Source organism: Manacus vitellinus, unplaced genomic scaffold, assembly GCF_001715985.3.
Source record: "Manacus vitellinus isolate BGI_N305 unplaced genomic scaffold, ASM171598v3 scaffold_3_pilon, whole genome shotgun sequence".
Classification (NCBI taxonomy): Eukaryota; Metazoa; Chordata; class Aves; order Passeriformes; family Pipridae; genus Manacus; species Manacus vitellinus.
Window position 1 is genome coordinate 4,068,184 of NW_021940535.1, and position 25,234 is coordinate 4,093,417.

General features: G+C 38.5%; 1 protein-coding gene across 1 annotated transcript in view; it reads right to left on the reverse strand.

Moving 5' to 3' along the window:
• TPK1 (thiamin pyrophosphokinase 1) overlaps positions 1–25,234 on the reverse strand; it is a 239,763-nt gene that overhangs the window by 92,225 nt on the left and 122,304 nt on the right. Inside the window, exon 5 of the mRNA XM_018075854.3 lies at positions 14,954–15,100. Coding sequence (XP_017931343.1) covers positions 14,954–15,100 — 147 coding nt within the window. The remainder of the gene's footprint in view (positions 1–14,953; positions 15,101–25,234) is intronic.

Below are 25,234 nucleotides of genomic sequence, written 5' to 3' on the forward strand. Positions count from 1 at the left end.
GGTTAGAAATAGTCAGTGACAGCACAGTTTTCATATAAGGTACTGGTATCTTTCCAGAATGTAGTGTACTATTAGTGCACTGGTGAATATTTTCATTGGTTTAACATGAAATCACAACCAAAAAATGAAGCAACGAAGAATCATTCCCTTCGTCTCCTCTAAATCAAACAGAAAAGAACCTTCTCCTGTAATATTGTTCCTTACATGAATAAACACTGCCTGGGGAAGCAGTCGACACCACAAGAAGAGTGACTGTGTGCATGTGGAATTGCAACAGATAACTCTGCTATGACCTTAGAGTTCATTTCAATCTCCTTTTCAATCTACCATGGATCCAGATAATGATTATGAGCACCTCTAGAAATTTTTCCTAAACAATACAATAGGACAACAAATGTTTCAAATTTTTATTCTAGTAGAAAATGGCCATGTCCATTCTCTATTAGTTCTTCACGTAATTCATTTCATCCTCTGCTTTTATAGCCTGTCTAAAGTCCATAGCATTCTCCAGTCTGCATACAGTTTGTAAGATCTGCATTGCCTCTCTCTTCTCTTTGCATATTTTCACCAATTTCACTTCTGTAGCACATAAAGTACAAATGTTTTCCCTGCATTTCCAAAGTTATTAGATAATTTGGCCTAGACTACAGACCTAATCCAACATTTAAAAACCTCTTCTGCCTTCCCTCTATAAAAGAACAGGCTGATTCTGATTTTCTCATAGCTTATTCGGTCTCTTCCTCCATGCTGAACACTACACTTCAAATACTTTATTTGACACATATTTGTAAAGTTTCCTAATTTCAGAAAAGAAAAAAGAGAAATGCATGCTAGTTCTATACAACTGGGGTAAATGAGCATTCAACTCTGTATTTTTAAATTAATTTTAAGAAACTTGGCCTCTCTAAAAATATAGGTCAGCAGCTCTTCCAAGAAAGGAAAGAATCAAATTGCTTAGGGATTTATATAACATCTACAGTTAGAGACTAGTTTGGATAAGAAAAGGGGAAAATGTGTCTGTCCATCCAACCATGGAAGTTTGTCTGCCTACATATTAAAGGAGCATCAACATACTGCTATGCTTGAGTAAGCTGTGTTCATGACAGCTCACTGTACCGAGACATGCTATATGTATTTTGTAGACACCTCAGAGAATGAGAACAAATCTTGCTGTAAGCTCTATTATGTGATATCCTAGGATTTTCTTTTGCTCAGTGGTCTATGAAAGACTGTGATAGCTATAGTCATTTTCCCTTCTGCATTTTGCATTTCTAACCTACATATCTCTAACACTTTAAAAAAGGCAGGAGGGAGCAAATATCCATCCTCTGATGTCTTCTGGGAACTACTTTTTGTTATGACAATGGAAATAGAACTTATAAAATTCTGATGATATGAGAAATGGCACAGTGGTCATGTACAGGGGCAGAGAGCTAAAAGATGTAAAAATGTAGAAATTACTACTTCTAATAATTGTCTGACACACTCTGACTAGCTCTTTGTTTCTTTTTTTACCTGGATATATTGTTCATTAGAAATAATCAGCTGTTGATATAATTGGCATATATATATTTGGCCACTCTAAGCAATGGCATTTTCAGATTCAAGCAGGAGATTTTTTTTTCATGTTTCTTAAGAACTGAGGTTATTTATACATATCCACCTCTTCACAATTTCTCCTAAGGAAGTTAGGATGAGTTTTTGACTACTGTAGAAAAATGAGCTTCTGTGATTTTTCAGAGAGGATTATGCACTTTCAGTAAAAATCCCCATCATCTCCAAAGGTCACTCCTAATAAACTCACAAGCCCCAAGAAGGAGGAAAAAGGCCCCAGCTGACAGGTCACTGGAGGTAGAAACCTGGAAAACTGTATTCAATTTTCAATATGGTATTGACTCCCTGAGTACCTGAGCAAATCATTTCACTTCTTCATGCCTTTGTCTCTCTCTCTCCCTCTGTAATATAGGTGTAATATACCTTGAGATCCAGCTAAAGAGTGTGACATGACACATAGTCCGAGATTCACTAATGGAAGATCAGAGCCTGCACGAAAAGCTAAGTAAGTTATTATTCCTCATCTTATGGATTCTTCTAAGAGTAACTATTTCTACAAAAGACTTTGTATGTCAGTTGCCCTGCACAATAAAAAATGCTGAGAATAGACATAGCCCCAGTAATCTGATTTTAGGTGTAGAAACTGGAGGAAAGGAATCGTGGTCCTACAGTACAGTACTGTATAATACTGTAGAGGCCAGTATACTGTAGAGGCCAGTATAAAACATGCCTAAATACTAAGTTGATTTTCAGATTTAGTTCACTTTCCCCCTCTCCAAGATGACTACAAAGCAGGAGTAATCAAAACAATCAGCTTCAGGTAAGCTCTTCCTGACCCAACACCGGATTTTTATCCCTCAGATGAGAAAAAAATGTCCAATTATAAAAAGGTGGTGCTAAAATCACCCTGCATTTCCAGAGTCCTGTGGAGAAACACTGCCAAACTTCAAGGAGAGATGATCTTGTTCTCACTTCCCCAGCTGAAAGTGAAGTTTGCATGGTAGCAACCAGATGCAGGCATCTGACAGGCATGGGCTTCCAGGAGGAGACACCAGCAGGGTGGCAGTTTCCCTGAACTGCAGGGGTTGTCTCAGCCTGTCTCAGAAACACGAGCTCCTACTGTCTTTAAAGATGAGAGATTTGAACATCATTATGCACGAGTTTCCAAGGACTACAGAAATGAGCAATTACATTCACTTCATTACCTGAAGACTGGCTTTGGTAGGGACACCTCTCACTAGACCAGGTTGCTCAAAGCCCCATCCAACTTGGCCTTGAACACTTCCAGAGATGGGGCATACACAACTTCTCTGCTTTTTAACAGACTCCACTAAATAGCTAAAACTGATTCACTTTCTCAGGTGACTTGGAATGAAAAAAGAATGTTTAAGTATTTTGCCTCCTTAAGTTTTCTAGAAATATGTTTGACAGTTCAACAGGCTCCCATACTGGAAGCACTTAAAAACTTCCTAGACTGCTGCTGGAAAACTTTTCTAAATCAACAGCTTTATAATACCTTCCTAAGGAGACACAATGCATATAGTACAGTAATCTGGAACCAGGTTTAAGTAAGAAAGAGCAAAAAAGAAGAGAGATGTTCATGAAGGGCATTAATATAGATAAATTATAACGGAAATTACATGTTGCCCTGATATTTCTGCAGTATCACTGAGTGCTTATGAACAGGAAAGGAGATCCAGAAGTCAGATAGATGAAAGACTAAGAAATTACACCAGCTGAATGGCATTATTAATTCAGCTGATATCATTAAGCTTACAGAAAATTGATAAACTATGTATAATAGGGATGATTAACTACTTCCTTTAACTGCACAGGTTCTGAAGTGCACCTTCATTTGTGGCATACATTATTGGGCACACCAGAAGAGATGGTTTTGTTTATGATAACTTGGGCTGCTGCTCAAGAGTTCTGCCTGTGGGCACCCATTGCACACAACAGGAATACACCAGACTCTCCACATTCCTCAAGGATTTCAAGAACCAGTGAGCATGGGTGGACTAGGGCTGCATGTAGTACCTTGCACACTTGCAACATGTGGAAATAACTTCTACACAATCCTGAATGAACAGGAAGGCCTGGAACTTTACGCAGAGACATACTGGCCCCTCAGAGACCTACTGAGTCCTCCCTTGGTGCTCTTTCAATAGCTTTAAAGTTTCAGCCAATACTTTGGGTAGAATGAAAATCTTAGTTTTATTCCCAGTTCCCAAATTCCTCTAACATAAAGGAGAGAGGCAGCTTCTCCTTAAAAAACCCCATCAAGTTTGCAGCTGATGAGACTGTCTGCCTGTGGCATCATTTGTGCCAGAAGACTAACTCCAGATCTTCAACTGCTCTCACTTCACTCTGAAGTACCTCCTCCAGCTGAGGAAAAACTGTGGTGGTTACAAAGAGAAGATTTTTTTTTTTACCAGAGAGGCTTTTCCCCAAAAGAAAAGCGATAGCTAAGAAAGAACTGAACAAGGTGACCTCATTATTGAGAGGGAGATACCTGCTGCAATGCAGCTTTTAGATGCTTGTATCTAAAAAACTTTAAGTTGTGAGGTAGGGAGACAGACTCATAACACAAGGGTACATTTCATTGCCAACACTGTGGTTACTAGCAGAGAATTCTGCAAGCTAATTATTATTCAATCTGATAATTTATTCTTTCTTCAGAATAAAAGGATTCCCCTCTGGGTACAGCTCCTTCTTCTCCCTCAGGTATCTGACATTGCCGAAATTGAAGGCCATAATTGAATTAACAATGGATAGGAACTGTGAATGAAAATTAACCATTCAGAAACAGATGTTGATGCCACAGAAATGCAGATACACCCCATGAAGCATCAGTGGCTGTCATGTAGATGGGAAAACGCAAAGACATCTTAACTTAGAATTATGCACCAGATGAGATAACAGTACTTACATCTGCAGACCACCATTAAACAAAGTGCTTTAGCACATGCTTAGATTTCATTAATCTGCTTTGCCATATGCTTAAATTTATTCTGTACTGGTAACATTACTAGCCAAAAGGTATACACTTTCACACTAGTAAATTTTCCCTGATTGCTAAACCACCTTCGATATCTGTGATTTCTTGTGGCATACACAAAAGCAATGCCTAGATTTCATGGAATCACAGAACTGTTAGGGTTGGAAGGTACCTCTGGACATCATCTAGTCCAGTCTTCCTGCCAAGGCAGGATCACCCAGAGCAGGTGACACAGGAACATGTCCAGGTGGGTTTTGAATGTCTCCAGAGAGGGAGACTCCACGACCATCCTGTTCCAGTGTTCTGCCAGCCTCAATGTAAAGAAGTTCTTCCTCATGTTAAGGTGGAACTTCTTGTGTTTTAATCTATGGCCATTACTACTGTTGCTGAGCACCACTGAGAAGAGTTTGGCACCATCCCTTTGACACCCACCTTTGAAATATTTATATGCATTAATGAGATCCCCTCTCAGTATTCTCTTCTCTAGACTAAACAGGCTCAGGATCTTATCTCCTCGTGAGATGCTCCAGACTCCTAGTCATCGTTGTGGCCCTCTACTGGACCCTCTCCAGTAGTACCTTGTCTGGACACAGTACTCCAAATGTGGCTTCATTGACCTGCTGGCTGCACTCTTCCTGATGCACCCCTGCATACCATTGGCCCTCCTGGCAGCAAGGGCACACTGCTAGCACACTTATCATCCACCAACACTCCCAGATCCTTCTCTGCAGAGCTGCTCTCCAGTAGGTCAGCCCCCAACCTGTACTGGTACTTGAGGATATTCCTCCCCAGGTGCAGTGCTCTACACTTGCCCTTGTTGAACCTCATTAGGTTTCTCTCCGCCCAGCTCTCCAGCCTACCAAGGTCCCACTGAATGGCAGTGCAGCCTTCAGGTGTATCAGCCACTCCCCCAGTTTTGTATCATCAGCAAAGTTGCTGAGGGTGCATTCTATCCCTTCATTCAGGTCGTTGATAAACAAGTTGAATAAGACTGGACCCAGTTGTGAGGTTTTAACATACCTGTTCAGTCCACCTCTGTTTCCACAAGTGTCCCAGAATCACTTATGTAGGACGGTGTTTTGGGACGTCATTGAGTGCAGTCTTCCCATTGGGCTTTGAACACTGCCAGGGATGGAGATTCTCTGGGCAACCTATTCCTGTATGTAATTAACGTCAGAGTAGAAACTTTTCCTTAGAGTTACCCAGAATCTCCCATTTCAGTTTAGGACCACTGTCCCACATCCTTTTGTTGCGCATCTCAGGAATAAGCCTAGCTTTATCTTCTTGATAATCTCCTCACAGATCCTGGAAGATTTTTTCCAGACTCCTTTTCTTGCTTTTAACAGAAATATATTCACTCCAAATATCTCGATTTTAGTATTAAGAGTAGGAAGCCTGTGCACTCCCATGAAGGTCATTAGTCCAACTGCACTGCTCGCAAGTATTTTTGATTGGAGTTGACATGAGAGTGGTAGACACATTACAGTCTTAAAAGACAATGAAGAATGCAATCCCTGACCACCATCTGCTCTTGGGATGTTCGGTTATAGCAGAGAGAGAGTGTTGAGGTAATGTAATCAGTTGTTATCAACACGAAGAAAATTCATATTGCTAAGTCAATCACTTCCCACGGTTAAGCTGAACAGTTCTAGCTAAATCTTGTATATCAGTGTAATACAGCATTTTCCCTGGAACCCCCGATATTACCAAATATTATCATTCTTCTTCTCTGACCCCTTTTTAACAGTAAATGTCAAAAATCCATACAGTTGACAACAATGCCCTGGTAGATGCAGAATTAACAGTGATACTGTAAGGGACTGGAAAAGCCTAAGCCATTTCACAAAGGGACTGAATTGAAGAGATAACGTATTTTCAAATATAACTGAGGCCAGAATACAGATGCTCACCTTCTACAACTTCAACTATTGCCAGTACTCAGATGTGAGCAGAAAGGACCATTATTAAATTTACCTCTAAAGGATTCTAAAAACCCTTCAGACTTGGTCAGCCATTAGGTGTTCAGCATTCAGATTTTTTTTTTTTTGGTAGTAGATAATAATTTATCACCCACTATCACACAATTTTTACTGTTATTTACATTCAGTTTAGGTTTAATAATATTGATTTTTCCCTGCTATATTTTTAATTGTATGCAGTAAAATATTTTCTTTTCAGAGGAGGCTCTGTCACAGAGTACCGACTTCCGATATCTGTTAGTTTCCCTGCTGAACTTTCTGTAACTCAGACAGGGAGTGAAAAAAATCCCATACCCCCAAACTAGCACTGAAATCCATTTAATACTCAAAGAGAAAAGTTCTTACTACAGAACTCTGGTGAAATTCATCTCAATCAAGCCAGTAAGATGCTTTAAGAAATACAGTGTCACTTAGTAGGTAGAATAGAATCCCAGAATTTGAGAGATTTGGGCTAATACAATAAAGCTGAACAAAGAGTTATAATGCAGCAATAATTCAAGGGTGATGCATAGGCACTCTGCAGCAGACATCACCCCAGTAGATTCCAATATTACACAGATGGGGCCACTTTGGTCATTGGTACAAGAGAATAAAGAGGAAACACTGTGAGAATGAAGAGGAACATGATTCTATGAATTGATTAAGCCAGAATTACTAGGCATTGATGAATCAATGCTTTGTAGCATACAACTGTAACTGCTGGGGGAAGACAAATCCTGGAAAAAGTCTTCAAGGCAGCAGTGGCTGCTTTAGTTAAAGCTAGAACATTTTATACAAAACTAAACCGAAAAATTAGGATAACATGATGTGCTATGAAAAGACAGTTGATAGGATCCAAGAAAAATCCAGAGAGAAAAAAAAAAAAAAGGAAAGAAGAAGAAACAAGATTAGAAAAAAAGTAAGATCTTGCTGTAGGGTAACTAAATAGTATGGGGGCTGGCCTCTTACAAGGCAAGTCACATAAAGTGTTCATAATTATTCCTCTAAGTCCCCTTAGTTCTTCATGTCTAATGGCTGACCTTGAAATTCAAAACATTTCATTACCCCTTCCAGGTGTTAGATGGTAGACAAATATTTTAAACCACAGTAATATTCATAAAAATACTAAAAAATCAATCCATAAAGTGCCAGTCTATGAGACCATCATACAGACAAGCATTTGAATATTTTTTCTTTTGTAAACTACAAAAATATGGCACCCTGTAGAAATATAAAGCTTATTAAATTATGCACAAAGTATTTAAAATTTTGACCAAATTTGGAATCCATATTAACAGTATTTTAAAATACTTTTGCCTTTTTTTTTTTTTCCTGGTCAAAAATTTATTCACAAAAGCTTGGGAATTCTTTAGCTTGCTACAAAATCCCCATATAGCATCAAAGTCCTACCTGGAAAAAAACCCAAACAAAACTAGAATGAACACACACATGTACACACTCCAGCTTTGTTCTGTTCAGTGACAGAATAAAGATAAATGAACACACAGCAAGTGAAAATACTGCTGTGGTCTTCCTCAGCTTACCGCTGTCGTCAAAACAGCAGAAAGTTTTACCAGCTTCTTATTGATCCCAGTTTAAGCATCAGCTTCTGATAAGCAAATGTCAAAGAGAAACATTATATGTTTTATTGTTGACCATTTAATATAAAGCAGAAGAATTGTTTTACAGTACACAAAATTATTAATACTACATTGCACACAAACCCCTGAAGTATCAGACCACTGCAGAAAGAAGTTTGTTAAGGCTGAGGATGAAAAGATGGATTAAGACTTCAAAGGAAAGAAAAGTAATTAAGATGTTTGGGAGAAAAAAAAACAACTCTAAGAAAATTAGCTTTGTAGCTAACTTTGTAGCTAAAAACACTTCTTGTGGTTTCCATAAAGCAGCAAAATAGATATTAACATATTAACAAGAGCACATCACAACAGCTAGGGGCAACAACAGAGAGCAGGAACCTCATTGGAAGAGTTTTATTTAGGGTCAAGGTTCTCCTAGATGATCATTCATCAGCTGCTGTAGTAACTAATTAAAAATCTGGACATATACTGAAAAAATCTGAGAGCAGAACTGTTGACACTTACCAAGCACAACATATTGATTCAGAATCAAACTGGATGACTTCAGAATTTAGAAATACCTAAGTAATCCAATTAGACTCCTTACATTGTCTTCTCTTCCAGACACCATTAAGATGTGAATTTAAAAAGAGTTTTGTGATTATCATATCCTGCTATAGAGTATTACTTGTTTCTTAAGAATTATGAGCAGATAAAAATCTCAGTAATGATTATTCTTTTTCTCTTTTTTCACAATGATAATTTGGTATTTTCCTTTCCTTTCTGAAAGATAAGTATTTTTTCTAAAGCAGTTACCTACAAGCTAACAGATTGACCTATGAATTTGTTGTTATCTGTTTGTCCAAGCAAAGGTTGTAGGATGAGAGTTACTAAAAAAATATATTTTACATAATCTTCATTATACAGAAGTAATCCATAAGTATTAGATATCATCCTCTGCAAAAAAGTTCACAAAAATCCACATAATTCCAAACTGTTCATAAAGTTGATGCAGGTTGTACTTTTAACTGATGCTAAATAAACTGTTTAAAAGGATTTGACTGTTTCAAAAGCTAATTATTATTTCTAAGATACTATATAAGCTTTGTATATTTCATACTACACATTTGCAGATGCTGGAATAGAACAAATTTACAAAGAATTTAGCTGTTATGAGAAAATCCACCTAAAAGTTTCCTTTAGTAACAGTGAGAAACAAGATAGCAAGTAAATCTTTCCCAGGTCAGAATGTTACTGACAGATATGAATTAATTTTGGATCTCTGATATTCAGTAAAACACAGAAATCCTGTGGTAAACAGGAAGCAACACCACTTCATGGCCATGAATTACTATGAAATAAACCTGATTTTTTTGACCTGTAGCTTTTTGAAGGTCATATTTACAGAGGCCCACAACATTAGACATGACAAGAATGATTAAATTATCATTAGTCCAGCTGGATTTGCTCAGGCAAGAATAAAAACATAGACTATAAGTCTTATTTTAAGAACAGAATCCTCAAAGTTTCTTACCTAAGAAGGAAACTAAGGCAGTTAAACTACCAACATAGCAACTATTTTTTTCTGAGAAGTAATTGAAATGTGAGACTAAAGCTCTGGAAGCAAAAGCTCCTTTCTTCAAGGGTTTCTGTGAAGGATTCAGATTCCCAGAAAAGGGCTTAATTAAGACTTTGCCACTGCTAATATTTTTGACATTGCAGTCTTTTTGTCCAGCTGAATGGCTGGCTTTTTCATAGAAAGTCATAAAAAAAAGGTATTTATCAAAGAACAAGAAGCTGTATGTTTGTGAATTTAGCATTTTAAGTACTAAATATATGTTTAAATATTAAATATTTGTTTAAATGCCTTCCTTTACAACTGCAGCCTTTTTGTAACTGAATTTATGCACCAAAATATGTATAGGAAAAGGAGACATTACATTTCCAAATTCCAAAGTTATCCTCCATAAGAGGCACATTCACTAAGCATTTTCTCCACTGAGCCATGGCAAGTCAGATCTGTTCCTTACACATATGAGGGGGGTACAGAACGAATCGGATAACTCATTCTTGAAGTTCCTGCAAAATTCAAGGAACTGGCCCCCTGAAAAAAACTCAGAGGTTGAAGGTGTATACCCTGAACTTCCCATTAAACTTTACAAACATAGATACAAATCAAACCAAGTAACATTGGCATAGAGAACTGCAGCAACAAACCTCAGCAAAGTTTCCAGTCCTGTACTTTCTCTCACATCTATTGCAGTGTCTCCATCTAGGAGCAGATCTTCATGCCTGGTCACTCTGTCTGCATCTGTAAAACTGTTCAGGTGATACTCTGGAACTCAAGCCAACTAGCACAGCAGTGCTCATATGCATGTGGCTGTTCTCTCTTGTTCCCAAAACAAGGCAGTACCTTCCAAACGCTACTGGCTTGTGCTAAAACTGAACTGTGCCCAGACACATCTGCAAGAATGACACCCAGCTCCCCCTAAAACTGAGTTTGGAACCATGCTAACTAATTATCTGCAGAGCCTCGGTATGGCAATATTTATGTTAATTAAGGGCCTTACTAATACGGTTGTTACTATTACCATAATACTGTGTTCCACCCCAGTGCAGAGATGAGGATGTAACCGTGTTTTGCAAAGAACTAAATGAGCCTCAAAGTACCCATTCAGAGAAGGAAGAGGGTTTTACACAATTTACAAACTAGGAGACTGTGAGATCAAAGGCTGCACAATATACTTCTATTCAAGTATATGGTAGTAAAGAGCCAAAGATAAGGGATGGGATTCCTGATTCTTATTGCTCACATTTAGCTGCTGGACCACTATCTATGATGCTAAATTATTCATAATTTCTCACAGGGAAGGCAGGCATGCACCCAAAAGAAAAGCTGTGTGCAAGAAAAAGAGTTATCTAAGTAGTCACACACTCTTTCAAAAGAGTTAGCTAACTGACAAAAATATGCTGCTGTAACACATTTTCATGTGTAGGCAGCAATTCTTCTCCACATCCTAGGGCTGGAATCCTGTGTGGGGAAAACTGAACCGCTTGGTGTGTGTAAAAGACAGGCCTCATTAACTCTTGGACATCTTCTCATTTCTTGGTCATAAATCCTATTACCTTGTATTACAAACTGCCATAAAACTCACAGATAAAAGATAATTTATGCTCAGTGTACAGAAGCTAATGTTTCTGTACTCCTGAGAAGCACAAAACCAGAAAATGAGAAAGTATGTATGTGAAACCTTAAGCCATTCATATTGAGCATGGCTAGCATGATAAACACAACTCTAAGGGTCTAATGCTTTTCAGCCAGGGTACAGTCTAATAGTAATTGATATTACCAAAATTTCAAGCATAAAATGTATGAACTGTTGTATAAAATATTCTGCTTATAAAGAGGGATTACTCATTAAAAATTCAGGCTTTCCTTCCTCTCCCACTACAGAAAGAAATATGACCTCTATTCGGTACACAGGTACATTTTTTTTTTTTTTAATTTCAACCATCACATTAGAAAATGCTTCAGAACAAGCATCACCTCCTGGAATTCTTACAAAGTCTCCCTATTTCTGACTCCTATCCTAATTAGTGTTCCATGGTACACAAAAAGTAACAACCCTTGGAGTTGGCAAAATCAAAGGCAACTTAATCTTCTATTTGCTTTTTCTCTGAAGCAATTTAAAATCTTCAGGCTTTGCCACTGATTTTAACTGTGTTGGTTATCTGCTCAAAGGAATATTTTGCTTTAGTGAAGACTGAGCAAAAGTGCTCATTTAGGTTGTTATTAGTTTTCCTTTCCCATTCAGACAAGAGAAAATCTTTCACTGTCAACTTATAACTTCTGGACCTACAAATTAGGTTCTCATTTCTTGGGCCCTTCCAGAGGGGCACCTCATTTCATGCCTGCTTTTTTTTTAAAAAAAAAATACTTGCTTAGTAATTTGACATATATTGGAATTCATTTATCTAAACTTAGATACCTACAGCGTATATAGTTAGATCTCAGCCTCCCACCCATTTCTCCATAGAGACCACGGAGACAGATATTTATGGGGTGTAATTATTCCCATCTTTTTTTTTCCATTTTCGTTGGAGGAGCTCATCCTTAAAGGTCAGAAATGAACATTAGAGAGTTTACTTCCTTGTAGTTTTCTTCACTTTCCATGCCAAAACATTTTTATCTATATATTTCAGAAACTTGCACTGTCTGTCCATCTATTTCCCAAGAAATGCCTCAATACTCAGAGTGCCCATTACTCTGACATTCAGTACTTGGATAATTTTACTGGCTGATGAAAAAAGGCTTTGTTTACCTGGTCCCCCTTGCTTGATTGTCTGCAGTGGATCCCAAATCAGACATTGTCCTTGCTGTCTTCCTCCTATCACCCTGAAGACTTTCGAGAAGTCTATAATCATGTTTCCTACAGCATGTGGACCCTTTACAAGTGTGTTAAATACTAATATATTTCTTCTGCTGTAACCCTATATATCAACACTGTAATAATGTGAAATCACTCTCTTTCAAAGCAATTACTTAATAGATTTTATGGTGTACTTACATACGTACTCACACCATCCTCCTCTTAGTTTCTGCATTAGTAATTAAAAATTCAGCACCTTGACTTGTTACTCCCCTTTGTATCCTTCCTAGGGCTGTTATGGGATTACCAGTTTATCTGCTGTATCCAAGTATTTTAGACTCTGCCTAGGTACACATGATAGAGAACCACACTCCTGATATTGTGAACAGAGGGCTAATGTTCTTTTGAAGCAAAACCATAATTATATTTTGCTCATATATATTATCCCAAAATCCAATACAGATCAGATTCTTCTTCCCCAAGAAAGGTTTCAGATCTACATTTTATAGAAAAAGAAACATGCTCTTAACTTTATAGTTTGCATTAGCATTTGAATTTCAAAACCTTGCTTCATTTGTTGCAGTTTCCAGAGACTTACATTTTGAAAAGTCAGTGGTCTCCCACTGTGTTAAACTCCCTCCTACCTTGATTTTAAATTACAAAGGGGAGAGGAGGGAAAAGAGAGAATGTCATGATTGTGGCTGTTTGCAAGAGAAAAATACCAGGCTGAACTTCATACAAAAAAAAAAAAAAGCACTTCCAAGCTTAGGATCCTTGTATTTTTCTGTGTATAAACTACTCACTTGATTTTTATCTAAACTATGTTATTATCTTGAGGTACCACGACAGTTGACTGAAGATGCTGACAGTGACAGGTTTAAACAACAATCAAAAGCAATTTTGTGTCAAAATTAGCACAGAGATTGTTTAAATGGCCTGCCCCCATATCTGCCCTTTATTTCTGTACACTACAAACAGCCTGAAGTTACAGAAGTCAGTTACTGGCAATACAAACTGACAGGCAGGTACGGCAGAAAAAAAATTATATCCTGTAGAACTCTCCCCATCTACAAAAAATATTACGTGCTTCTTGTACGGCATTATTAAAAACAGAACAAAGAAGTTTTCAGCAAACAGAAGCAATTAACAACCTCCCATTTCTATTTAAAATGCACAGATTGTGATTTTTTTCAAGTTATAAAGGGTTTAATTATTCATGGAAGGTTCTTGTGAAAGCAATCTTAGGCATGGCATTTTAAAGCTACTTACGGAAAAGACGAATTAAAATAATTAAAAGTCTTTCCAGTCCGAGCAAGAGCTTTGTAAGCTAAACTAGGAATTCTCCATCTTATCTTCGACATGTTCTTAAAAATATACTAAAATACATTTAGAGTGGTTGGTGAAGTACTGCAATCACAAATCAATCACAAGAAGTTTCTCCTCACTTTCAGATTTTAACCAAAGTTATCGTTTAGCCCTCTTTCCCCCTCATTCCTGCCTCTATCCATTTAGCTGTGTAACTAATGATCAGAGTAATTCCTCATCACACTGACAAAAGACCTCCTGTGCCTACTATCTTTCCTGCAGACACAGTGCTTCAAACTGTTAATAGAGTATCTGCCCCTGTGGCTTTAAATCTATAAACTCATAGAACCTCATTAATGCTTTTCTCGAATTACAATGAAACACACCTGGTGCAAGGTTTAGTCTGTGAATGTTATTTATTTTAATGAAATAAGCTTTCCAAGAGAAATTGGGAAAATTAGGTAAGCTTCTAGAAACCTCAACAACAGGAAAAGATATTTCCAAACAAATAAATGAATCACTATTAGAGAACAGTGTTTGATGTTTAGATTTGCCTTTAATTTAAATCTTAGAAGCAGAAGATCAGCAAGATCTTTTGCGTGTGTTGTTTTATGAATCAATAAATGCAGTAACAGACCTGAAAAACCACAAAAATAACACATCTTAAAGAAATTCTCTTGCTGATGCTATATGGATTCCCATCATGATGAACTGCACCACTGGGACTGCATAAGAGCTCTGCCTGATGTTTATGTCAGGAATTCCCTCATATCATCCTCTTGTGTCTTTCTTTTATTCTTCTTATTGCAGATATCCTTATTGCTACTCAACATGCAAAAGGGCTATGTGCTAAATTTAAACTTACTGGAACGGAATTTAAAGGGTTAATTTTACTTTTTTCCCCATTTATAATCAAAATCCTATATTTACCCAAATTCAGTTTTCATAGTTTCTGTTTTTCTTCTTTCTCTGCTTTAAAAAAAACCTATTCTGAACAAATTCAACAAAATCTTTTCCAAGGCAGGAATGCAGATCCCATCATTTGCTGTTCATTTGTCTGCAATGTATATTATTAGGCCCTGACCCTACAGAACAGAATTGAAAAAATGAGCACCTAACGGTGCAAGACCTATGGTGTCAGGGTGGGCGGAAGGTCAATTTTATTATGAAGTAACTTTTCACAACACTTACAGGTTGAAGCAGGTAAATCAGTGAGCACTCCTGGATAACTATGACTGGAAAGGGAGTGATATTTGTTGCATGAAAAAGCGTTTCCACTGATGCCATTGTTTGGTCAAAGCGTCCTCCAAGTCCGCCCAAAGTCACAATCACATCAATCTAAAAGATAAAACAAAAACAGTCACCAAGAAAACTCTCAGGAATGATCTCTAGACCCTGAAAATCCACAATAAAATCACTTTGGGAAAAAAAAAGAAAAAATAACTACTGACTATAGAAAAGAGAATGTCAAATACAGTTATTTACTCCCATTACCAATAAATACCATTATGTGATTTTGAGGCTGAGTAAATTCACATGTGGTACTTTTTAAAAGGATGCAACCATTCTCCATAAAATACAGGTCAGTCTTCGAAGGTATTTATCTGTCTGCCCTAAATATATGGAGCCTAAGATCTATCACTCCATATCTAAGCTCCTCAGGTAAGTGTGGTATATCTGAGCCATAGTATTTCCAGTTCTTCACATCATTTCAGTATTATCCTCACGGTTTATAGAGCAAATAAAGGAAATTTCAGGTTAGGGCCATTATATGTCATTCTCATTCCTGTCACGCAGCATTTCAGTGTACAAGCAATACCCCTGAAAGGCTGGCTCTGCCCAAGATTAGAAGTACTGCTGAATAGGAAGTTCCACCCTAAGCAACTGGGACATCATCTCTGTCAGGGACAGAGACAGGCACAGGAGCGCTCTCCTGTCCCAGTCCCAGATACACAGAAAGTGCTATCTGACTGTTTGCAGTAGGCCATGGTGTTGGACTGCTCCTGCTCAGTTCCCTCACACAAATGTTCTAGACTTTGAATACTTTATTTCCTATAATCAGAAAGGGAGTATTTAAAAGCCTTGGTTAAGAGCTTTCAGGTTCTCAGACCTCATTGAATGCAAAGTATTATTATTATTACTTCCATAATGTTGATCAGTTTTGTTCATTAATTGTATTTTAAAAAGCTACCACTAAGTCATATCTAGGGCCCTAACACATTGCAGCTTTAAAGTCTTTAGAAGCTGCCTTGACATTGGCCATCTGGTGAAGTTTTCAACTTTATAGAGCTTAAGTCTATGGCTGCTGTGATTACATGAAATTTTACTCAACCCAGGAGCCACATAATGGTGCCCTGTGAATCTGGAATGATGTATTAATAGCATCAGCTTCTATTTTTATTACCAGGTCTAGGGCTTTATGATTCTGTTGAATATTCTTTTGCATGAAAATTGTCTTTTCCTTCCTTGAAGAAATATACCATTTTTCTCACCACCAGGAAAATACCTGAGAGGCCAGAATGGATCAATATAACACATTATATTAGCAGCAAACACTGAAACAAAAAAACTATCCTTGTACTGCTGACAGCATGTATTTTCTGTGCAGATTACAGATCACATAGACCTAACATACCACCAATAGAATATGAATTGTAGCAAAACCTATTCTTAAACAGAAGATAAAACAGCAAAAAGTAAAAAGCATGTGTTCCCAGCTAAGCCACAATACCATAATATATTTTCCCTTTTATTGATTCCACCGTAGAAGCAAACTGCTTTTGTTTGATTGGTGACGACTGTGAGTTAAAAGGGCGGATCAATTCTCTGAAGATAAAACTATTAATAAGACCCATCAACACCAGTTCCCTACCAGACAATCAGCAGCAAAATTCTCCCATCTTCCCCCAGTAGAAGCCATTAGGGAAATCTGCTACACTAACCTGGAACCACAGTGAAGTTAAGGTGTCTGGCAAAGGATCAGGATCCACATGTATGTTGTTTTTCTTCTGAGCAATGGGACTGAAGCTTAAATATTAGCCTAGCCTCATCTAGAAGAAACTGAGCACCTCTCTATAGTTTCTTGGTGTATATGTCTCATCATACATGAACTTGTTTGTTTTGGCTTTGATGTTTTGTACAGTTTGAAAGGTAAGAATGAAGGAAACACAGACTCCCTTTGACTTGGAATTAAAATGATGCAGTAACATTCTGAATGTGTCTTCTTTCTCTTGTAAAACTGCCAGTATGTCAGAAAAATTCTGCTCTGTTATTCACACCTGTGTACTTGCCATGAAGTACAGGACATATCTCAAGCAATGAAGTGCTCAGTGACTGCAGTTTTCTGTGGTAGAGATAGCCAGAGCCATGCAAGCTGAAGAAAAACATAACAAAAAAATACTTCTGTATTTTCTAGTATGACAGAAGTGATCCCAAAGTCCTGCTCTTTATTCAATGGCAACAGTGCAGTCTTGTGGATTGCTTCCCAAAAAGTAAGAAAATAAAACCAATCTAGCATGGAGTAGATACATTGAAAAGGCATTCATAAACCAGAGGTTTGGGGTTGAGGTATTTTGGGAGAAGGTTAATAAAGATATCTGAAAAGGAAACGTAGCTACTACTTAGGATACTCGCATGGATTGTGAAAATGAAAAACACAAGTATGTGACAGGTATGCAAGCAAACCCAGCTGGAGTACGAGAGCAGCAGACTGAGAGAAGAGCTAGAATTCTGCACTCCTGCGACAGTTGACAGTCCTGCCTTTCACTGGATAATCTTGCAGAGGCGACAGGCATACAGACATTTTAGGACTTTCAGAGCCTTTATTTGAAGGTCTAGGTGTACACACTTTGTTTATTTAACAAAAACACAGAGAGACTAAGTGCAACAAAAGTCTCAAGAGCTTTTCCATCCTAAAGTTAACATCTCTGTTAAAAAAACCACACAAGCCAAGAATTACAAACTAACAAAACAATCCATTCCTTCCCTGCAATCACTACTCCTCTCACTCTGTCAAGCACTTAAGAAAATGGATGCACCAGGAAAGCACATACACGACTCTTGGTCATTCTACAACCTAAGACAAAGTGAATACCAATGCACAAGACACATATATTCCCACACTACAGAGACAAAAGGTCATTCATTTTTCTACTATGATTTCCTGTATAACACAGGTCTCAGAATTAATACCATTACTGCTAATGAGCCCAGCAGGTAACATTCGACTAACACACTGTACTTCAATTGAAATGTCCATGCTTCACTTAAATGTCCCATCACCAGTCCCTTTACACAATTTGTTTTCACACAGTGCTATTCATTTCCTGAAAAAAGGATATAAAATCGTAAATAACTACAAAGAACAGCTTAGATCATTGCAGGTACATTCTCTTGGACTATCTATAACCTGACTTAAATGTAATGCACAGCATCTTTAAAGACTATGAAGGTTTAATTTAGAAAGAGTTGAAGATCTAAGGGTATGACCCAGTCATATTTAAATGATACAGCTATATGTTATTATCTCTTAAAAAAGTTTTAGAAGTCACTACCAAACACCAGAGCAGTTAATGGGAGAAGGGAAGCATAAAGGAAGACTTTGTGCTTGCATTGCAGGGAGGTATTTCTTCCTTCTTACCCAAGCTGTAATTTAGAGGGTACAGTAACCAAGGGGAGCTGAGGCTTCCACCACATCAGAATGAAATTGCTCAGACTCCTGCTTCCATTCTCACAGAGACTATTGAAATGGACAACCTGCTGTAACCTTTGCAGGCTTGCTGAACACGGTCTGTTAAAACTGGTCCAGCTGACATTCCTGTTTCTGGCATGAATAGGTTAAACACAAAGAATATTTTCACTGTATGACTGAGGAACATGTATCTAAGGATACAGGAAGCTGGGAACTGCCCGGAGTGGGTAATATCATTTGTTGTAATGTCAGCATCGCCATGACATACAAGAGTGAAGTCCAAGGCTCAAACTGACAGCAAAGGATGCCCACTCTTTTCAAAACCATGCTCATTATCTCTGATAAGAAATACTCTCCCCAGGGAGAGGACAAACAACTCAGAGGACTTTTTTCCATATGATCTCACTTTCAGTCAGAAAACTTGCAAACAAACATGCTTAGGGTTTGGAGAAGTGGGTAGGTGAAAGGAAACACATTTACTGAAACAGCACTGAAAGAATTGCAAAAAAGACCTCCCCTGAAGGAAAAAGGGAAGATGTTGTAAAAGCTCTGAAGTCATGATTAAATTCCTGCCCTCTGAGACCATGGAGACTGTCCACTGCTAATATCCAAGACATTACTATGCCAATTACAGGTCAGAAGTCAGATAGCTTCCTTTATCACCTCACTTCACTGAAATCTTTACATCTTCCACAGCCTTTCTTTATTTTCTGTCATTCATAAGCCTACTCCTTTAATTTTTGAAGGAATATGACATAGACGATAAAATTATTGTAGTAACATGCATGTGCATTGGAAGCATGTTTTATGATGAAATATCTATATATTGAAGTATATCATATGTTGAAAAACAATCAAGTAGTAATGTGAATACTAAATTTAATATTGCTTTATTGCTTCATCACTTCAATTTTGACCAGTTTACCAGAAAAGCATTTTTTTCTTCATAAGGCAATTTGTCAAATTAGGATGTGGTTTAAAACTCCAGATATATCTTTTCTAGTCTTTGTATCAATACTGAAGACTTTAAAACACAGCAAGCACTTCCCTTGACAACAAATGGGCCAAAGTAGATTTTAGCTCATTTGTCCATAGCTGTATCAGAGCTCTTGTGCTGGCCAGATCACAGTCATTTTTTTATATCATCCTCAGAATTGCAGTGTAAATTTACTGAACTATTAAAATCCTATTACCCAATGTTGAATATATAGCAAGTTATTATACATTTTCATTGATTCTACTAGCTCTCTAGCTCAGTGTCTTACATGAAGGTATGGCACTCATTTCCTATAGGAATGATAAGCTGAACCACACAGCAGCATCTGAACTTTGCTCAGGTAGAATCCCCTTTACTCTAGCCAGAATTTGTTGTTTCAGTCATCTGACTCTTCACGGGAACAAGAGCTCTCAGCCAAAGGCTGCCATCCTGTCTGGGTACCTTCAATCAGCTCCATCCTCACCTCATTGACTCCACTTATCTTTATATTATATTGTTCCAGTTCCTTCACAAAGCATTTCTTGCTTCTTACCTTCATTTTCTTACATTCCTATCCAAGTGCTTTCTCTATTTATAACCCTTTTTATTTCAAATAAGAGGTTAATTCTTTCTGCTAATGACAGTAAGTATGCAAACAGATTGCATTTGTCTGCTTAAAGCAAGTAACATGTATGACGGTAAAATGGAAATGAGAAAGATAATCTCAAAATCCAGTAACAGATCTGAGTAGCTGGAAACATTTTAAACCTCATTTTACTACTGACTTGTATTTACATCTCTGGTCAAATGACCTTATTTCATTTCATTGCTTTGGCTTTGCTCTTTCTTGCAGGTAAATGGAATGTTTGAGAGTGTATATAACATCATCTGGCATTAATTTTGTGGAACATAAACTTCATAACCATTGTCTTAATTCTTTCTTACTTAAAGAAACCTAATCTAAAAAAAATCTACAGGAACTGTTGGACTCCAAGCAATCTGAATTTGACTGATTGTTTTTTTGTTGAATATTCGTGTTATGACCTTGATCAAACAGTTCTCACTGTGTCTCAGATGGAGTAAGGACACCAATAATTCCCACTCTGCTATTGCTGGTCAGCTGGAGAAAGCTCTACAATTCCTTCTGCATGTGAGATCAGGGTCACTGGAATTCCTTATTGCCTCACATTTTCTGGGTGAAAGGCCTGTCCCCACTCCAGACTGTTACCATGCTGTTGTGAGTAAGTAAAAGTGCACTAAAACTCTTAAAGCAATTTATTCATTGAGGCTTTGTAGGAAATGTGTGCTGGTTTTGACCCAGACACATTTATTCTGTGCATGAACAAGGATTCCAGGACTATCAATCACGTGTCTGCTGAAAAATCATAAAATCTCCTCATCTTTTAAAGCAGTATGAAAAGACATTCACGAGCATCAGGCTAATCCTTCTGCTCCCATAACTGAACCACTGTTATCCACAGTTCTCACCGTGGTATCGCCCCCATGGAAGCACAAAACCAATAACCAAACTATCATATCCCTAATAAAGGAAGTCCTGGATTTGTATTAGCAGCAATGCAGGAGGCCCTAAAAAGATTATGCTGAAATGGTCTAGCAACCCTCTTTAATGATCTGTGAACACTGTGTTGGGCACATGCTGTGGCTTTAATAATTTTGTATACTGCCTCCAAGAGTTAAAAAAAAAGAAACACAAACTATCTAAAACCTCTCATCAATGAACAACTCAAGGAAGAAAAAAAATTATTCCATCCTCTTCAAGAGAATCTATTAATTGTGAGTTTTGTATTTTATATTTCACTTAACCCTGGCCGTCAATCTTTACTGTAGTAGCCTTTCTTCCTCTCCCTCCAATACATTTCCATGTTGTCACAAGATCAGCGGGTCAACAGAAGTACAACATGCTGGCTCCCAGCCAGCAGGGCCCCCACCCCACTGTGCTCATGCCTGTCATTCCATACCCTTCAACTAGAGCCAGTCTGCAGCCTGTGCTGAAGGGTTGGCAGGTGGGAAGGGCACTGCATAAGGAAGAGGCTCTTTGCCGCAAAGAGTCTCCCTAAAAGCCTCCCCAAGGGATACAGGTCATGATCCAGACCAGGGAGCCTTGCCTGGTCTGTGGCTCCTGCTGCAGCCTGCTGGCAGATAGACAATCTTGTACAGGAAGGTCCCTGGCTACTCAGGACCTGATAGATCAGACAATGTTCTGCCTGCCAGCCCACAAACAGGATATATATCCTATATCAATAAGAGTGTGTGTGCCTTCGCAAATCTCCTTGGGCCCTGACAATTTCCTGTGACGACCCTTACAGTTCTGTGGTGGGTTGACCTCGACTGGCTGTCAGGCACCCACACAGCTGCTCTCTCACTTCCCCTCCTCAACAGGAAAGGGGGAGAAAATGAGATGAGAAAACTCATGGGTCAGGACAAGGACAGGGAGATTGCTAATTACCAATTACATCACAGGCAAAACAGATTTAACTTGGGGAAAATTAATTTAATTTATTGTCAATTAGAAATCAAGTTAGAAAGAGAAAAAAGAAAACTAAACCCACCTTTCCACCACCCCTCTTATTCCCAAGCCCAACTTCACTCCTTCATTCCTGACTCCTCTATTTTCCCCTTTCCCCAAGCAGCATAGGGGAACAGGGGACTGTGGTCAGTTCACACTACCTCCTCTCTGCCACTCCTTCCTTCACATACTCTGCTGCTACAGTGTGGGGACCCCTTCACAGGGTACAGCCCTTCAGGAACAAACTGCTTCTCTGTATGTCCCTCATATACTGTAGCTCCTGCCAGGAGCCTGCCCCTGCCTGGGCTTGACTTCACAGCCTGCAGCTTCCTTCAGGGCACATCCACCTGCTTTGGCATGTGGCTCTCCGCTGCCTGCAGTGTGGCTATCTGATCTACCATGGTCCTCCACAGGCTGCAGGGCAGACACCTGCTCCGGTAGAGATACCGGCACAGGCTGCAGCTCCCTCAGGAGAGACCCACTTGCTCTGATGGGGCTCTCCAGGGGAACTCAGTGGCCAGGGGCTCTCCAGGGGAACAGAGTGGCCAGAGCCTCTCTTGTCCCTCCTCCTGCTCTTCCCTCAGCACTGGCAAGGACGTTTCTCCCCTGTTTCCTGTCGTCCCTCTCTGCCCGGGTTTGAGGGGTCAGCATGGGGCAGCAAGACCTCACCTCATTGACATCCCTGCAGCCCCTGCCAGCACCTGGGCACACAAAACCCAATACAAGTCCCCACTTCAGGCTAACTAATAACCCTCATCACTTAGCTCCTTACTATTTCTGTTTCTCTAGAAGGTTGGGATGAATAGAAGATGTGTGTCTTGGCCACAAATCTCCCTTTCCTTCCCCACCACACCTTTGTGTGGTTTTGTTTCAGCTCCTGCTCAGATGCTGGTTTGGGACCCTTGGAAAGCCCACAAAGGAAGATAAAAAACCCCTGTGTTATTGCAAGGCAAGGGGGTAGGTTTTCTGTAGACAAGAGTGTCTATATGATATGCTCTGCCAGCAGCCCTCGGGCGCTTACATCCCCCCATGAACATGGAAAGCTGAATTCAACACTATTGAGAGGTGAGACCTTTTCCTGTGACTTCCTAAACCAGGTGGGTCTATTCCTTAAAATTAACTTTCTACCTATTTTTATTTCAATTCTGTCATATTAAGTTTAGGTGTCAAATTTTAAGGAAAGAATAACAGATTTTTAAGGGGAAACATTCCATACAAAATATGGAAAATTTAAAAATCTCAATTTCCATTATATATATAATTTTTTTTTTTATTATTTCATCTGAGTAAGAGGTAATGGCTCAGGCACTTTCGCTGCATATCATAGCATTTAGCAGTGAAGTCTGTATAAAAGACGCCACAAATAAGGAAGAGCTTTGGGAGACCTTAACTCTCCCACAGCAGCATTGCAGAGGACATAATTGCAAGAGGCACTTGTGCCTGGGTAGGGCAAGATGTTAGCTCTGCTGTTTAAAATATTTCAACTCGGGTTCACACAGGTCTGAAGATCTCCTGATAGGTCCCAACAGAACAGTAATATTTTCAGCTGGTCTGAACATTAATCTTCATGATGAACAAGGGGATAATAGCCTATCCTATTACACTCCAGGGACAGATATAAGACCTGAAACTAAAGATGGAAAATTTTTCCTGTGCCTCTCAGGCCTTATTCTGTGAATGGTTCCTCTTTTGAGTGATTTCTCTGAATACCTGGGCTGTACAGAATATTTTTTTTTTGGTAAGGGAAGACAGATTTGCAGAAAGAAGCCTTGAATTTATACATTTGTTTATAAGAGGCTGGATATATTTTTATATTGAAGAAAGTAGGTTATGATTTGGATGCCAATTTTCCTTTTCAGCATAGGTTCAGTATTTATAGCAGGTAATTTACACATAGCCTGAATAATTACAGAATCTATTTTATTTTTCTACACTGTCCTCTAGACTATATAAGTTTAGCTACACACTTAAAAGAAATGAAGCATGATTTCTTAAACTGGAGGCCCTTGTGAAGCTGTAAACATTTTATGTGAACATTTAATTTGAACAAAATATTGAGCTTTAATTGTTCAGTGCTTAATTGTTCAGTAGTTTAAAAGGGAAACTTGCTGAGTTCTTTAGGCAAGTTGAAGAGACCATCCCGTCAGTGAAAAAGTCAAAGTAACAGGTAGGTGATTTAATAACAAGCAGTGTGAGCATCAGAACTAGCAAAGCCTGCTTTCCAGTGCAGCTCTGCTATGAAGACCTTACTTCTGTTGAGCTTGTACTACTGCCTTCTCTGACAGTGAGAATACTGTAGGGGCGTTTCAAATATTATGAGGCTGCCTCATTTTCACAATATTTGTGAAGAGTTAAATTACTGTAAGCCCCTCTGCCCCTTCTTGAACACCACTGGTGTCAGTGAAGCGGTGCAGAAATAGATGTCAGGGAAAGTCAAAGGATTGCAGAAGACAACAAGGCCTCAGGAATAACAGGCTAAACCATTTCTGCATAGCACCAGCCACACACTTTTACTTTCCAACAGCCTTAATACCTTCCTCTCCCCTCTGCCCCTAATACTCCTTTCTAGGTAAGGAAAAGAAAAAAAAAAAGAGGAGGAGCCACCAGATTCAAAAGCTTTGACCACTATTGCAATCTCAGTGTTTCTTTTGGCTATTCAAAGGCCATACAATATTACAAAAAGAGGGAAAATGTCATGCGAAAAAAAGAATCCCAAACTGGTAAGGAAGCATTCTTATATGCACTACTGAGGTTAAATAAGTTTCCTTGAAGAGGATAAAAACAGAAGAGAAGGTAATTTGTTGATTGATTCATCTACTGCTTCAAGGAACAGATCACTGCAGTTCATGAAGTTATGAAAGTGCGCTCTCTAAAGCCAGTGTTTCTTACACTCACAAATGTAGAAAACTGCTAAAGTTTTTATGAAACTATCTCAACAATAGCCAAACCCCTGTCATTTATTCTTGACAAGCATCTCAATTTAGCAAGGAAGAAACCGTATTTGAGATGTAAAAAATGCCCTGACTATTATAATTCGCAGTTAAAATTTACCATACTAGCACAAATTTCTTAATATGCTTAATGAGAAACTTGAATACCATTAACTAAAAAGATTTTCATAAAAATACTCATAACTCATGGGAAATTTCCTAGCACCGCAGTATTCATGTGTCAAGCAGGAAAAAGAATCAAACAAGTTATTTATGAAAATCTCAGGCAACAAACTGAGCTCTCACTCTGTGAACTGCACAAAAATTCCTGGTGTCAAAAGTTATGGTT